The sequence below is a fragment of the Cricetulus griseus genome, chromosome 2 (assembly GCF_003668045.3).
Source record: "Cricetulus griseus strain 17A/GY chromosome 2, alternate assembly CriGri-PICRH-1.0, whole genome shotgun sequence".
Classification (NCBI taxonomy): Eukaryota; Metazoa; Chordata; class Mammalia; order Rodentia; family Cricetidae; genus Cricetulus; species Cricetulus griseus.
In genome coordinates this window covers 107,119,678-107,134,425 of record NC_048595.1, presented here as the reverse complement: position 1 = coordinate 107,134,425, position 14,748 = coordinate 107,119,678, and the positions used below count along the sequence as shown (strand labels likewise).

Sequence of the window (14,748 nt, the reverse complement as noted above, 5' to 3'; positions counted from 1 at the left end):
GACCTAAGGAATAATAAACACAGGTCCCTTGTGATGACTAAAGAAACTTAATATAGAGCTAGGAGTCCCTGGAGGGCCATAGGCCTTTTGCTCTGGGAGATCTTAGTGGCCTGCATAGATTAACAGCTGCCCTTGCTTCTGTAAAACCTGCTTATCACTATGGGGAAGGGATAAAATGATCTTTGATTACTAGACAGTAGGAAGTAAGACAATTTTCCTGTCCAGCTGTGGGTTCCATGGATAGTGATAATAATACACACCTTTCTGATGTCTCCTTTAGAATCCCACCTTAACCTTCCTTCTACATGGCATGCTGTTTGGCTCTAAGATCCTATGCTAGCAGCAAGAATAAATTTATTCTACATTTAAATTGAGTCTAAGTCTTTGGTTTCTCCCAGAAGATTCGAACACCACCACAAGACCTAGGTTTGGTTCCTAGCACCCACATGGTGGCTCACAAACATCTGTAATTTCAGTTATAGGGGATCTCCCTAACTGTGTCTTCTGTGGGTACCAGGCACTCACGGCACACATTCAAACATGCAGACAAAAACACTCATACACATAAAATAAATAGATAAATCTTTTAAGATACTTTTTTTTAAAAAAAAAAAAAAGGTGTAGTAGCTCATACTTGTAATTCCAATAACCAATATGCTGAGAATTGCTATAAATTGAGGAAATTCTGTTCTATACAGTGAATTCGAGGCCAGCATGAAGCCATAGTCTCAAAAGCATTTTTTCCTCAAAAAGCTCTATTTCTCTTAACCCATATTCCACTTACTATATCTATCACTAGGCTCTTACTACCTGGTGTTATTGCTCAACAATATATATATTCCCTGGGTTTTATAAGCAATAACAGCAGAGATACACTCCACAACTCTGATTAAATAAAGAAAGCATGCATTTAATAATAAAAAATCTTCTGGGCTAAATATGTATACTTGAAGATCATTTATTTTTAATGCAAAGTTAGAGGGGAAAAAATAACAGTTTTCTTCTGAGGTACACCCAGGAAGCACTCAGGGAGCCACAGCACTTGGAAGGTCAGACAGGAGGACCAGGAGATCAAGGTCCTCCTCAGCTACACAGCAAGCCCCAGGCTACACTGAGACCTGGTCTCAGAACAAAACCCTGTTCTCTGTATTGTAAGCCAATGTCCCCAGGAGCTGCAGAGTGTAAATCACTGGTGGAGTACTTGCTAGCATGATCAAGACTCCTGGTTTGGCTCTCCAGCACTTGAAAACAATCAATAAATAAACCAAGAAACAAAGGTATAAAGGACAACTACTGAGCACATCTTCTCATTCCTCATTTCAATTTCAGACCAAAAAACGTATAAAGCAGAAAGAAGTTTGGTGAAGTTTCCTCCCTTGCTAAAATTGACATAAGCATATTTTAGAAAGTAGGACTTCATCTTCAGTATGCAAAACCATACTAATTATGAACATTTAAAATATTTCCCATGAGCATTATTTAAGTTTTTAAAACTTAAATGGCCTATTACTCCCTCAATACCTAAAGTAATTATCCCTAATTAAGAAGCAAGCCATCTTATATTCTGATTTAATGTGTCTTCCAACTGAGAGCGCCCCTAATCAAAATCAGGCTAGTCTCTTAAGGAACATGCTTATGCAGTTTCAAACACTTTGCCCTTACATTTTTACAACTTAGAAATGAAAGCTTTGGTCCTGCTACTTAAGCACTCTACCACTGAGTGACATCCCAGGGAAGCCACGCCCTCTTCCGGTCTCTACAGGCACCAGGGATGTACATGGTACATTCATGTACATGTACATTCATGGTACATACACACACATTCAGGCAAAACACTCTAACATAAAATAATCAAAATTAATAAATAAATTACTTACTCTTCCAAATATCTACCAATAATTGCCTAGTCAGACAAAATCCCAAACCACAATTATCAGGCAGAGTTTTGTTGTTTGTTGTTGGGATTTCTTGTTGTTTAGACAGGATTTCACACTGTAGTTTACAGAGTGCTGAGATTACAAAGGTTCGTTATCATCATGCCTGACTGTTGCTCAATTTTAAAACACAAAGCCAAAGAGTTATATGATTTGTTACAAAATTATTTCCACAACATATTTTGAGTCAAACACACATAAAAAACAAAACAGGGCAGCTGGGGGTGTAGCTCAGTGTAAAGTGCTTGCCTAGCATGGAGGCCCGGGCTCCATCTGCCAAGTACTAGAAAACAACCACAGGAAAATACAAGGTAGACTATGTTACCTTTAACTATAAAGATTACACACACACACACACACACACACACACACACACACTGCCTCTTTGGATCTGAATATTTACTATCTATTTCAATGGACAATCATGTGTTGCTTCATAACAGGAATATAGGGGTTAGAGAGATGACTCAGCTGTTAAAAGCACCTGCTGCTCTTCCAAAGGACCTGGGTTCAATTCCCAGCAACCATTGGGCAGTTAACAACTGTCTGTAATTCCAGTTCCAGGGGATCTGGCATCCTCACATAGACATACATGCAGGCAAAACCCAATGCACACTAAAATAAATAAATAAATAAATCTTTAAACACACACACACACACACACACACACACACACACACACACACACACACACACAAAACAGGAATACATTTTGACAAATGCATCACCAGGTAGTTTTGTCACTGTTCTAAGATTAAACAGTATGCTTGCATTACACAAATCTAAATGGTACAGCTTATTACATAAGTATTAGACTATATGATATATACATCACACAGCCTTTTATGACACATAATATACTAGACATTTTCAATAAAAAGGCAGAGTTAGCAATAAAACACATTTTTTGTTATTATTAAAACAACAGGCTTTGTTGTAATTTTTAAAAGCACTGCACCAGAGAAAGATGCCATGCGACAGAACTTGGGAGGAGGGGTTTTTTTATTGGGGGAACATGAATGAGAAAAAGGAGGAGAGAAGGGAGACCAGCCTCTGGGGACAGGAGCAGCAGAAGAGAAGAGAAACAGAGGGTCGGGGAGGTGGACAGGGCTCTTTAAAAAGTGAACATAGTGAATGTGCACAGGTGATGTTCTCAGTGGTGGCAGCTGAGGGCATATCCTGACAGAACCCCAAGGATAGGCTTATAGCCCCAAGTTACTGGGGGGTGGGGAAAAGCAGGATAAAAAAGAAGTGTTTAAAAAGTCCCAAGGCCTAGCCTGATGAGATGGTTCAGTAAGTAAAGGAGCTTACTGCCAAACCTGACAACTTTAGTTCAATACTGGAAAGCATGGGGCGAAAGGAGACAACTCTTAACAAGTTCTCCTCAGAGCTCCACACTTAGCCTACTCTCCACCCACCCCCATACCCTAAGAAAGTAATTTTAAAAAGAAAGAAAACAAAGTTCAAGGACTGCCTAGGCCACATACTAAGTTCAAGACTTGTTAGGCCAATTTAGCAAAACTTTTTCACAAAGACAAAAGGGCTATATGCTCAGTAGTAGAGTGCTTACCTAGCAGGCACAAGGCTCCAGGGTCAACTCTCAATATGCAAAAGCAAAACTATTTTCTTTTTTGATACATAGTCTTCTGACATCTCTGGACAGACCTAATGAATTGGCATTTAAATCTTGCTGTATTAATGTATATCTTCCTAGAGTCCCGGCATCTTACAACTCCTATACCATCTAAACCTAGGCCTTCGAATATAAATGCTTTTTGACTTAAAAAATATTTTAGTTGTATGTGTGTGAGCGACAGAGAGAATTATGTCATATTGTAGATGTCCATGGTGGAACCTCTGGAGCAGGAGTTACAGAAGGTTATGAGTCATCCAACTTGGATGCTGGGAACTGAACCATGGTCCTCTGGAAAAGCAGCAAGCATTCAATGACTGAGTCATGTCTCCAGCCACCTGGCTAGCCTTGAACTCTCATTCCTCCTGCCTGGTTTAAATGCTTCCTTAAAAACTCAGAATATCTTTAATCCCAGTGCTTGGGAGGCAGAGGCAGTCGGATCTCTGTGAGCCTGAGGCAAACCTGGTCTACACTGCAAGTTCCGGCCAGCCAGAGCTACAGATTGAGACTGTTTCCAAAAAAGAAAGGAAAAAGAAACAGAATCTCAATTACATCAGATTGAGGGAGCAGGTCTTACCATATAGCCCAGGCTGGCCTCAGATTCAGAGCTACCCTCCTACTGCTGAGCCTCCTCACCGCAGGGACTACAGGGTTAGGCGGGAGCCACCAGACCAGGCTCCATTCCATTTCTTTTTAATTTACATTCGAGCCCCTGCTTGACCTCACCTGGCTGCAGAGCTGCTTTACCTTCAGCTTACCCAAAAAGCTGGGACTCGATGGCAGATTGTTGTAAACAGCTGTTTCAAGTAATTGCAACTGTGCTAAAAAAGAACTAGGCTTGGGGTATAGCTCAGTGATAAAACACTTGGCTAGCACCAACTCCTGAGGTTCAGTCCCCAGTAGTTAAAACAGTAACATGTTTATAAACAGGAGCTAGGTACCATATGACAAAGACTTGAAACAGTCACAATCAACAACCAGCCCAGTATACAATGTTGTAAACAAACATTATACCCAAATGAACCACTGTTCAACTACTAAATTAGATTCTTTTTCAATGAGCATTATCTTTAAGTGCCTTTAAGAACTGTCGAATGTTCCTATTTAGATCCCTAAACAAATAACTGTATTCATCGTAGAAATAAGAAAGACAGATCACATTAAAAATTACTTGTTTCTTCTGTAGACTGTAAACTACTTGACGCCAGGAATCATGGCTACGGTTCCTGACCCATAGCAGTAAACACTCAATGAAAATACTGTCAGGGCTAGTTCAACAGCATAACCATTCAAAAGGTTCCATCTAGACAGCCAGGCTTTACATTAGGAACTAGAGAAATTATTCTGAAACAATGTCAGATCATCCCTGGGACATTATTATCTCATTATGAGACAATATTAAGAAAATATGTAATGCAATTAAAATAGTTACATAAAATAATTTTAAGCTGACTCTTAAAAAACAGGAAAATTAAAGATCTACAACAGGTTCTCTCATACATCCATGTTCTATTGCTCTGCACTCTTCCCAGTAACTAAAACTTTAGACTTTTATTTTTCTCTTCACTTGCACAGCAGGCGAGAAGGATGACTTGAAGGCCAGGACTGTCTGTGTCAAATAGGGGTCAAAAGCAATTTCTATTTTTTTGTGTTTACTGTAGTCTCCAGCCCCAATTCCTGTTGAGGTAATATTCAAAATTTAAATTGATTTTTAGCTCACACATCAACAGCTAACTGGTGTTCCACAAAGCGCCAAGAACATACATTGGGGAAGAATACTGTCTTCAGTAAGAGGAACTGAGAAAATCCAATACTCATAGGAGAAAAATAAAGCTGAACTCCTTTCTCTCACTCTACACAAAAATGACTCAAAACAGAAAAAGACTTTGATATAAACTATAAAGCTACTAGAAAGAGAGAGAGACACAGAGAGCGAGAGAGACTGGGCAAAGACTTTTTGGATATAACCCTAAAAGCAAAAAAAAAGTGACAGATATTACATCTAGAAAGTCCCTACGGAACTTCTGTCCAGAAAAAGAAACAAGATAAAGAGAACCTTCTAAAAGAAGAAAAAAATCGTTTGTACAAACTATTCCTCTAATAGGTTAATGTTCAGAACAAGCAATTCAAACAACTCAACAGCAAAAAACAAACTCATAAATGGCCAAAAACACTTTGACAGAAACTTCTAAGAATGATATATTAAAAACAAACAAAACAAAAACAAAAACAAAACACAGGGGCTGGAGAGATGGCTCAGAGATTAAGAGCACTGACTGCTCTTCCAGGGGTCCTGAGTTCAATTCCCAGCAACCACATGGAGGCTCACAACCATCTGTAATGAGATCTGATGCCCCCTTCTGGTGTTCAAGCATGCATGCAGATAACTGTATACATAATAAATTAATAAAATCTTAAAAAAAAAACAACAACACTGAAAACCCCAATAAGGTAGCTGAGGATGCAGCTAGATGATAATGCATGTTAGCTTAGCATTTGCAAGGTCCTGGGTTCAAATGAAAGGAAGAATAATACCACAGAATCATCTCACCCAGTCAATGGTTATTATAAAAAAGACAAAACTAACAACAAAAATCCTGCAGTGATGGTACATGCCTTTAATCCTAGCATTTGGGAGGCAGGGGCAGGTGGATCTCTGTGAGTTTTAGGACAACCTGGTCTACAAACTGAGTTCCAGGACAGCCAGGGCTACACATAGGGATTCATCTCGAAAAACAAAAACAAAAAAACAAAAATCCTACTGCTGGGTCTGCATCCAAAGGAAATGAAATCAGTATATCATATCCAGTGGAGACTATTCACAACAACCAAGATAGGAAATTAACCAAGTGCCCATCAACTGATAAACGGATAAAGAAAATGTGAGATACATATACAATGGAATACTATTCATCCATTGATAAAATGGCAGAATTCTGCCATTGCAAAAACAGGGACTAAACTGGAAGATATGAAGTTTAATTAAAGGAACCCAACACGGAAATACAAAACAAAGAATCTCAGTCATATATAGAATCAAAACTGGAACCAGAGCCTGAAGAAGGAACAAACAGAATTTACTTAATAGTAAAAAGTTACAATTAGGAATAGGATGCCCTATTACATGTTAGAATAACAAGAATAATGTAATGTGTTTTTCAAAATAGCTAGCTAGAATCAGGGATATAGAATAGCTTTATTACAAAAAAAAATTGATGTTTTGAGGTGGTGGAGCTAACAATAACCCTGATTCAATCATTACATAACAAATACAAGTACAACAGTAACATAAGCTGTCCCAAATATATGTACAATTACTGGGAGGGAAGGAGGGGAGTGAGGGGAAGGAGGGTGGGCAGGCAGGCAAGCAAACCATGGTGGTACATACCTATAATAACCCCAGCATTTAGGAGGCTGAGGGAAGAAGACCAAGGCCAGCCTGGGTACATTTTGAGACTTTTGTTTTGTTTTTTAAAGGAAAGGAAAAGAAGGGGGGATGGTAAACAGTTGGCTAATTGTTTTTTGTTGTTATTAGGTTTTTGTTGTTGCTGTTGTTCTGACACAGGTTCCCCACACTGGCCTAGAATTCAGCAATTTTCCTGCCTCAGATTCCAGAATGTGGGGACCTGGCTTAGTTTACAATACAGGGCTGTAAGAATGGCTCTAAAGGCAAAGGTGCTTACTACACAAACGTGATGATCTGAAATTGACCCTGGGTCCCACTGTGAAAGTGCAATCCAATTTTAAAAGCAGTCACACTGTGACAGGACTCCTTTCACACATGCCACACAAACATAGAATAATAACGACTGTAAAATAAATAAATAGGCTGGAGAGATGGGCTCCATGGTTAAATCACCTGGTGCTCTTGAAGAGGACCTTCAGTAGGTTACCAGCTCCCACATTTGTGTTCATAACACTGTAACTCCAGGTCCTGTGGGAGGCATGGAGGTCCTTATGATCACAAATAAGCACTAAGGGAACCAGAAATGTAAAACACACAGGGTTGGTCCTTCAAAGTAAGGGATGTGTAACCTGTTATCTGCCCAGAAGGCTAAGTGGATGTGGGGAATAGCCAAAGTCACACCAAATCTTCCCCCAGACTCTTGTTGTGTAGCTTATCAATCTATAGAACCTATCTTTAGAAAAGATGTCACATCTTAAACTTTAATGTGCACATGAGATTGACCAGGAAACTTTTCACCAAAGTGCACTGTGCTTAAATCTGTCTAAAATAAGCTACTTGGGGTCAGTCCTGAAGTTAGAACCAACACATGGTGACCATTGCTGCTTGACAAAGTTCCAGCATTTCAACATTGCAAACCCACACTTTTCCAGCATCTTCATTTTTAATGATTCTCAATACTAATGCCTTTCCTTAGGGAAATTTTGTGTGGGCTTTGGTAAAGGATAAGAACGTGTACAATGGTAGCACTCTGAACAAAATAATTCTTTGAAAAAAAAAAAAAAACCCACCACCATAGAACCAGCAATTCCAATGTGCCCTCCTCATTACACCAAGAACAGGAATGTTAGAGATTTACTAGCCACACCTGATCCCAAGGATGAGATGCCTACAATTCAGACTCAGAGCCTGAGGCCATTAAGGGCAAGAGTTCAGTTAACAAATACTGAGAAATCAGAATGGTGCGGTATAATAGAAAAAAGAGTAGGACATCAGGGCCTTCCCTTCTGGGAGCTTTATGAGGGGACCAGGCCCACAGAGTAAGACAAATTGTAGTATAGTGTCAGCTCCCCAGAAGTCCTTTTCCCAAGGTCAGACATTTGGGTAAGTCTCTCCATTTCCTTGGGGGCTTGATAAACTTGAGGCCCTTCATTAACATATGACTGATGCCTACTGTCAAGGTCAATGCCAGATTCCTGATCTGAACCACATCCCAGCTCACATTCCCCTTGTCTCCCATTTAATCCTAGGTGCCAATAAACAGTATAAAAGGTGTGATATTTTCTCAATTACACTGTGCTGGCAGCCACCTGATTCACACTCAGATCTTGTTCATGCTCCACCCACCTCACCCCCCACCTACTCCACATAGCTTCTTTGGGACCCGAATCCCCCTGCTGCAGCAGTTCTCCTGCAAACACTGGCTATTTAGTCATGCTGAACTGAAATACCTTCTTGCCACCCTCAGACTGTTACTCTGGTTGCAGAGACCACCCCACCCCAAAGGTGGAAAGCATTAGACACCACCTTTAGGCTTCTGATTCATGATGCACACAAATGCAGACAAAACACCCATACATATTAGATAAAAATAAGCCTTAAAAATATTTTTTAGTAATACAGAAATAAAATAGGGCTAGCAAGGCTCAGCCCAGTCAAGTCCCAAGTTTGATCCCTGGGACCCACAAGGCAGACGGGAAGAACTGACACGTGCAAGCCTTCCTCTCACCTGTACACGCTACGGCACATGCACACTGATACTGACACACACAGCACAAATCTTTACATAAATAAACAGAAAATTGAGAAGCAAAAAAAAAAAAAAAAAAACTGAGCACTGCTCAATGCTCACAGAATATTATCTCTGAAGCCCAGTGGCTGACAAAAGTTTATTCATTCTGGCCTTCCTAAAGCATGTGAGCAGCCCGGTTCTACAGGAGAAAAATGTAGAAAAGGTTGAATTGTAATTCCAAGGTTAGAAAACAAGACTTAATTTCTATCTCCTCCTACTTCTAACATTAAATACCATGTTAACTGAGGTAGATGTCTAGACACCATTTAGAGCCCCACCCCCCATTCTTTATGTAGCCCAGAGTGGCCCCAAAATCCCATCTGCCTGCCTCAGCTTCTCAAATGCAGGATTAGAGCAGTACACCAGCTCTAGAGATGGCTTTTATAATTCATAATTTGGGGGTGCCAAGCACCCAAGAGACACTGGATTTAACCCTCAGCACGGAGTAAAACCCAGCATCATGGAACACACTTGTAATCCCAGAACTGGAGATTTGGAAATAAGAAAACCAAAGATTAAGGTCATCCTCCACTAATGAGTTTGAGGGGGCCAGCCTGTGCTTCGTAATACTGTCCTCAATATGAATTATAACTTACAGTTTTTGAAAACCACTGATTATTTCATTACTGTCTGATTTTTGTCAGCAAGAATAAGACATGATTTATGTACCTTAAGACTTATCACTTAGTAAACCCAATATAGGAAATTACTTTTATTTTTTAAAATGTTTCATTCCTTTACAAGCTGGAGGTGTACCTGGCACAATAGAGGCCTTCAGGTCAAATCCTAGTACTATTTTACATACACGCACACACTCGAATGAATACAGACACACACACATACACTGATACTTTTATATCAACTGTCAAAAAGAAAAGAACGCCCTTCAGTCTTTATTACATGAGACTTCATTTTCTCAGTATTATTAATCCTTAAAACCATAACCAGTGGACACTACTAAGGAATAATACGCCAAACTAAAACATACTTTAGTATTTTTTCCCCCACTGGTTAAAAAGCTGACTCCAAACTGGTCATGGTGGCTCAAATCTGTAACCCCAACATTTGGGATGGGGAAGTAGACGACTACCCAAATTTCAACACCAGCCAGGACTACACAGTAAGATTCTATCTCAAAATAAACCACCCCACCCCACCCCCAGTCCACTTAATGAACAAAACCCCAAATAGTGGACTCCACTTATAAAGGAAAGCCTTCTTATTTGTAAATTATACCAAAACAATTTCTCATGTTTAAAATAAGTTTCGCACATAAAGTCCAAGTAAGAATAAATGGACACTTTCAGGGCACAGAAAATTTAAAAAGTTCTTTAATACAAAGGTTAAAACAATGACTCGTTAATGTTGCCTGCAACTTTCTGATTACATATATCTGTAAACAAGTCATCCTCGACCCTACAAAGTTCTTTTGAAAATAATGAACAGCAATTCAATAATGTATGAGCATACAGCGCACACAGCAATGGAGAATCTTCTGTATGTGATCAGGTACCCTGAGCCTATAAAGAAAAGATGTCAGAATCTGGAAGCTGGCGAGGTAAGGTGTAACTCTGAAATCCTACAATGCTCCACCACCGTTCAAAGACCAGTGTTTCCAAAACAAAATTTCAACAATGACACATCCATTAGGTTCACTCCTAAGTGAAGACGGTCTACTTCCTCCTCAATTAGGCCATTTAATCAATGTCCTCCATAGCAAGCAGCAGCTCCTTGGGAAATCCACATGTTATCTGGGGGGAATCGTGATTAAGTCCAAGTGTAGACCCAAGCTCTGATTCTGTCATAAGCAAATTGTTACTAACATTCTAACCCCTAGTTAGAGCACGTTGCTGAAAAGCAATGTCCTTGGGCAAGAAAAGAATGGAACGGTCTTGAAACTGACCCAAGCACAAATCCCTTGTCAACTAAGACACTCAACAGGAAAAGAACCCAAGAAATGTGGGGTTGGGGTGGGGGTGCAGAGGGCCGGAAATCCTACTCTTCCGGAACGTAAAGGAGAAACCGACGCTGAAAAGCCGCCCCCAAGGGACAACCGACTACGGAACGGTGACAGCTCCTTTGCACCGCGTACAGCAGCCAGCAGCAACGGCCGCGGCGCAGACACGGCCGCCACTCCCAGCTTGCAGGTCCGGCGGGATTGGCTCGAGAACATCAACAAAGACCTGACGGTCGGAGCCTAACCCAACAACAAAGGCCGGGCGACTGCGCGCACCGGCCAAGCCCGGGGACCGCCGCGCGAGGGCCAGCCGGGAGCCCGCGGCGCAACCCGGGAGCGTGCACGGAGCCGGAGGCCACCCGGCCCAGCCCGGCCGCCGAACACAAAGGCGCGGACCGCCCGCGCTCCGGCCGCTCAGGCCCGCGGAGGGGGAGGGGCTCACCTGGCACAGCTGCCGGCAGTACGCGGCGGCCGCTTCCACGGCGGGCTCCCGGCTTTCGCACAGCCGCCGCTCCAGCTCCTGCAGCCGCTCGCCCAGGCGCCGCAGCTCCGCCGCGCAGCCGCCACCGCTTAGGCGCTCCTGCTCGGCCTCATCGTCCGCCATCTTCGCAGCCCGCTCCGTCGCGTACGCACCTGGGTCACGTGATAACACAATGCCACGTTCGGCGGGGTCACGTGCCGGGTGCGCTGGCACGCCTGGGCGCACGTACAAAGGCCGGGTGCGGGGCGAGCTGCCGGTGCAGGGCTGCAGCGAGCTGAGGCTTCTGCTGCGGCCGCAGCCCGGGCGAGTGCACGGGCTGCAGAACAGCTGGAGGCCAGGGCAGAGTGCAGAGCCGGCGCTCGCCCTGGTCTCTGCGCCCACCCAAGAACGCCTCCTGGAGACACTCTCCATAGGTGTTGGAGGCCACAAAGGAAACAATTGGGTCAAAACAGAATGACGTTCAGATCTCATTCTGGAAAACCTAGTAGCGAACACAAGAAAAGTATAGTTTGGAGAGAATTCAAACAGACCGAAATGACTAATATTGTAGCCAGGCGGTTCTAAAGGCACAAAAGCTTTTCTAAAATAAATCTATTTCGCCGCTGTTTAAGACTGCTGCACGCTACAAGGAACAACACCTAATGCAGGCTCTTGAAAGTAGGTCAAGAAAAAAAGAATACTATTAAGGATGCTAGAGTAAAAGAAGAAGGGTGTCAATAAATAAATACCACCAGCATTTTCTCCCTTGATGCTGCAAACAGACGGACCTTCTAAACCATACTTTTCACTTGCAAGCCGAAAGCAAAGAATAGTTGGCATTAGAACTGTAGAAAAGGGCTGTGTATTGTGTACATCTTTGTAATTCCAGCACTTGGTGGATGTTCAAAAGTTCATCCTTGGCTATATAGTATTTTCTCGGCCAACCCAGCCCATGCTATAGGAGACCCTAAAACAAGCATAATTTTTAAAAGTGAGGGGGGGTAAGAGGTAGTCGGAAAATCAAAGTGCTTAACCATAAATTTCATAATCAAGCTAATAGCAAAACCAATGTTTGGGGGTTGGGGGTGTGACTCAGTTGGTAGAATGCTTTGGACTGGATTCAGTACACCACGCTGCAAAAACCAGGCCAAAGGCACACAGCGACGTGTTTAATCTAACCACTCCCCAGGTGGAAGCAGAAGTTCAACTATGCTACATAGCCAGTTTCAGGCCAGTAAAAACAAACCAAAAACCCGCAATCTAATGCTAACATAAGAGGCAAGAGGTCTTTCTTACAACTGAATCCTTTACAAAAAACAATAGAGATAAGATAACTAGTCAAGTTTCTATTATGTTCTGACAGCTATATTTTTCTAAGTATAGATATCTAAAGTAAAAATTCTTCCTGACTGTTGGCTCAAGCAGGACAGCAGCATTCAGGAAGCTGAAGCCTAGAGTCTGCTAGTCCAATGCAGCCTGGGCTACATTGTAATACCCTGTCTCAAAAAGTAATTTCTATTGTGTACAGTGGCCTTGTCAGGAAAGTTATATAATAAAGTCAGATGTGGCACAAGCCTGTAATCCTAGTACTTGGGAGATAGAGGCAGAAGGACATTAGATGGAAAATGTTCTCTAAATATAATGTTGCCCCAGTGAATGTTTTGTAATGCATGTTTAAAAATCATTACATAAAATGAACAAGCACAACTAAACCTTTTAGGAAAACAGCATCAGCATTAGATATTAACGAGACAGAGTCTTCTAGTGTTTGCTTATGCAAGAGACCAGGGGAGCACATTGAAAGACTAAGGATTTCCCCTAGTGGATTAACAGTTCAAATGCCATGAAAAAACAACAATGAAGGCAGCTGTTTTGTCTTTGCCTGGTGCCTGCAGACACTACCACAGAGCTATCCTGTACCCTCCTTGCTAACAATTTTTAATTCTGCAGTTTGCTTTCCCAAGTTATACATTATTCAGGTATTGAAATGAAGTCTTATCAACTTATGCTATTTTAGGATTCCAGTAAAAAGTATAAAAAGAAATAAGTGGCCAGGTGGTGGTGGCATACACCTTTAATCCCAGCACTTGGGAGACAGAGGCAGGCGGATCTCTGAGTTCCAGGGCAGCCTGGTCTACAGAGTTAGTTCTAGGACAGCCAAGGCTACAAAAGAAAACTTGTCTCAAAAAAAGAAAAAGAAATATGTGATTACCCAATTCACTAGTAAATCTAAGGACTGTAAGATATCAAAGATTATGGGAGTTCACTTTTTCTTCAGTTGTAATGAATTACACCACAATTCTTCTACAGTGAGGGGGAAAAAATGTGTGTTTAGGGGGATGTGGCGAGTTATATCCCAAATGAAATAAGCTTGAATGATAGTTTTTAAATGATTACTTAGGGCTGGGCATGTAGCTCAATCGTAGAGCACATGCATGAGGCCCTGGTCATGGGGGGCGGGGCGCCACCTAAAAATGTCATTACAACTTCAGACCATGATACACTTACAGCTAAAGAAACTGAATTAGGGGCTGGAGAGATGGGCTCAGGGGTTAAGAGCATCGCTGCTTTTCCAGAGGACTGGGGTCGGATTCCCAGCACAGCCAAAGCTGCTCACAATTGTCTGTGACTTCAGTTCCACCGTATCAGATGCCCTCTTCTGACACCTGACATGCAAGTGGTGCATAGACATCATGCAGGTGAAATACCCACACATATAGAATAATTTTTAAAGGAAACTGGGATACTACATTGATTCTGAGTACTAGTACTGCCATATAAAAGCAGCTGTACCTTTTACTTTCATCTAGCATCTGTGAATCCTATCTATTTCTACATCTCTTCCTCATTATATGTATGCAAAAATAAGGAAAGGATAAGGTCTGGGGGGTAAATAATATAAATAGAACTCAATATTTAGCAGGCAGTAGCTGGTCTGAGAAAAATTAGAATAGAATAAAAAATGATCTCTATCTTTAAGGAACAGTTCCGTGGAAGAGTGACTGGTGATTGTAACACCCACAACAGAACAATCTTTTATGAAAACGTGTGTAGAATCCGGGTGCAGTGGCAGAGGCTAATAGTCTTGTCACTCAGGAGATTGAGGCAAAAACATTTGGAGAGCGAAGTCACTCTCAATTAAGTAGCAGGTTTGAGGCCAGCCTGGTCTACAGAGCTAGTTCCAGGACAGTTAGGGCTGTTATAGAAAAAAAACCCTGTCTCTACACCGCCCCACCCCTCCAAAAAAAAAAAAAAAAAAAAGACAGTGCATATGGATTCAACTAAGG

At 41.7% G+C, this 14,748-nt stretch overlaps 1 protein-coding gene across 1 annotated transcript in view; it reads right to left on the bottom strand.

Moving 5' to 3' along the window:
* The window catches only part of Znf292 (zinc finger protein 292), a 92,431-nt gene extending 80,789 nt beyond the window's left edge, over positions 1-11,642 (bottom strand). Inside the window, exon 1 of the mRNA XM_027403394.2 lies at positions 11,444-11,642. Coding sequence (XP_027259195.1) covers positions 11,444-11,605 — 162 coding nt within the window. The 5' untranslated portion in view covers positions 11,606-11,642. The remainder of the gene's footprint in view (positions 1-11,443) is intronic.
* Positions 11,643-14,748: the final 3,106 nt, after the last annotated feature.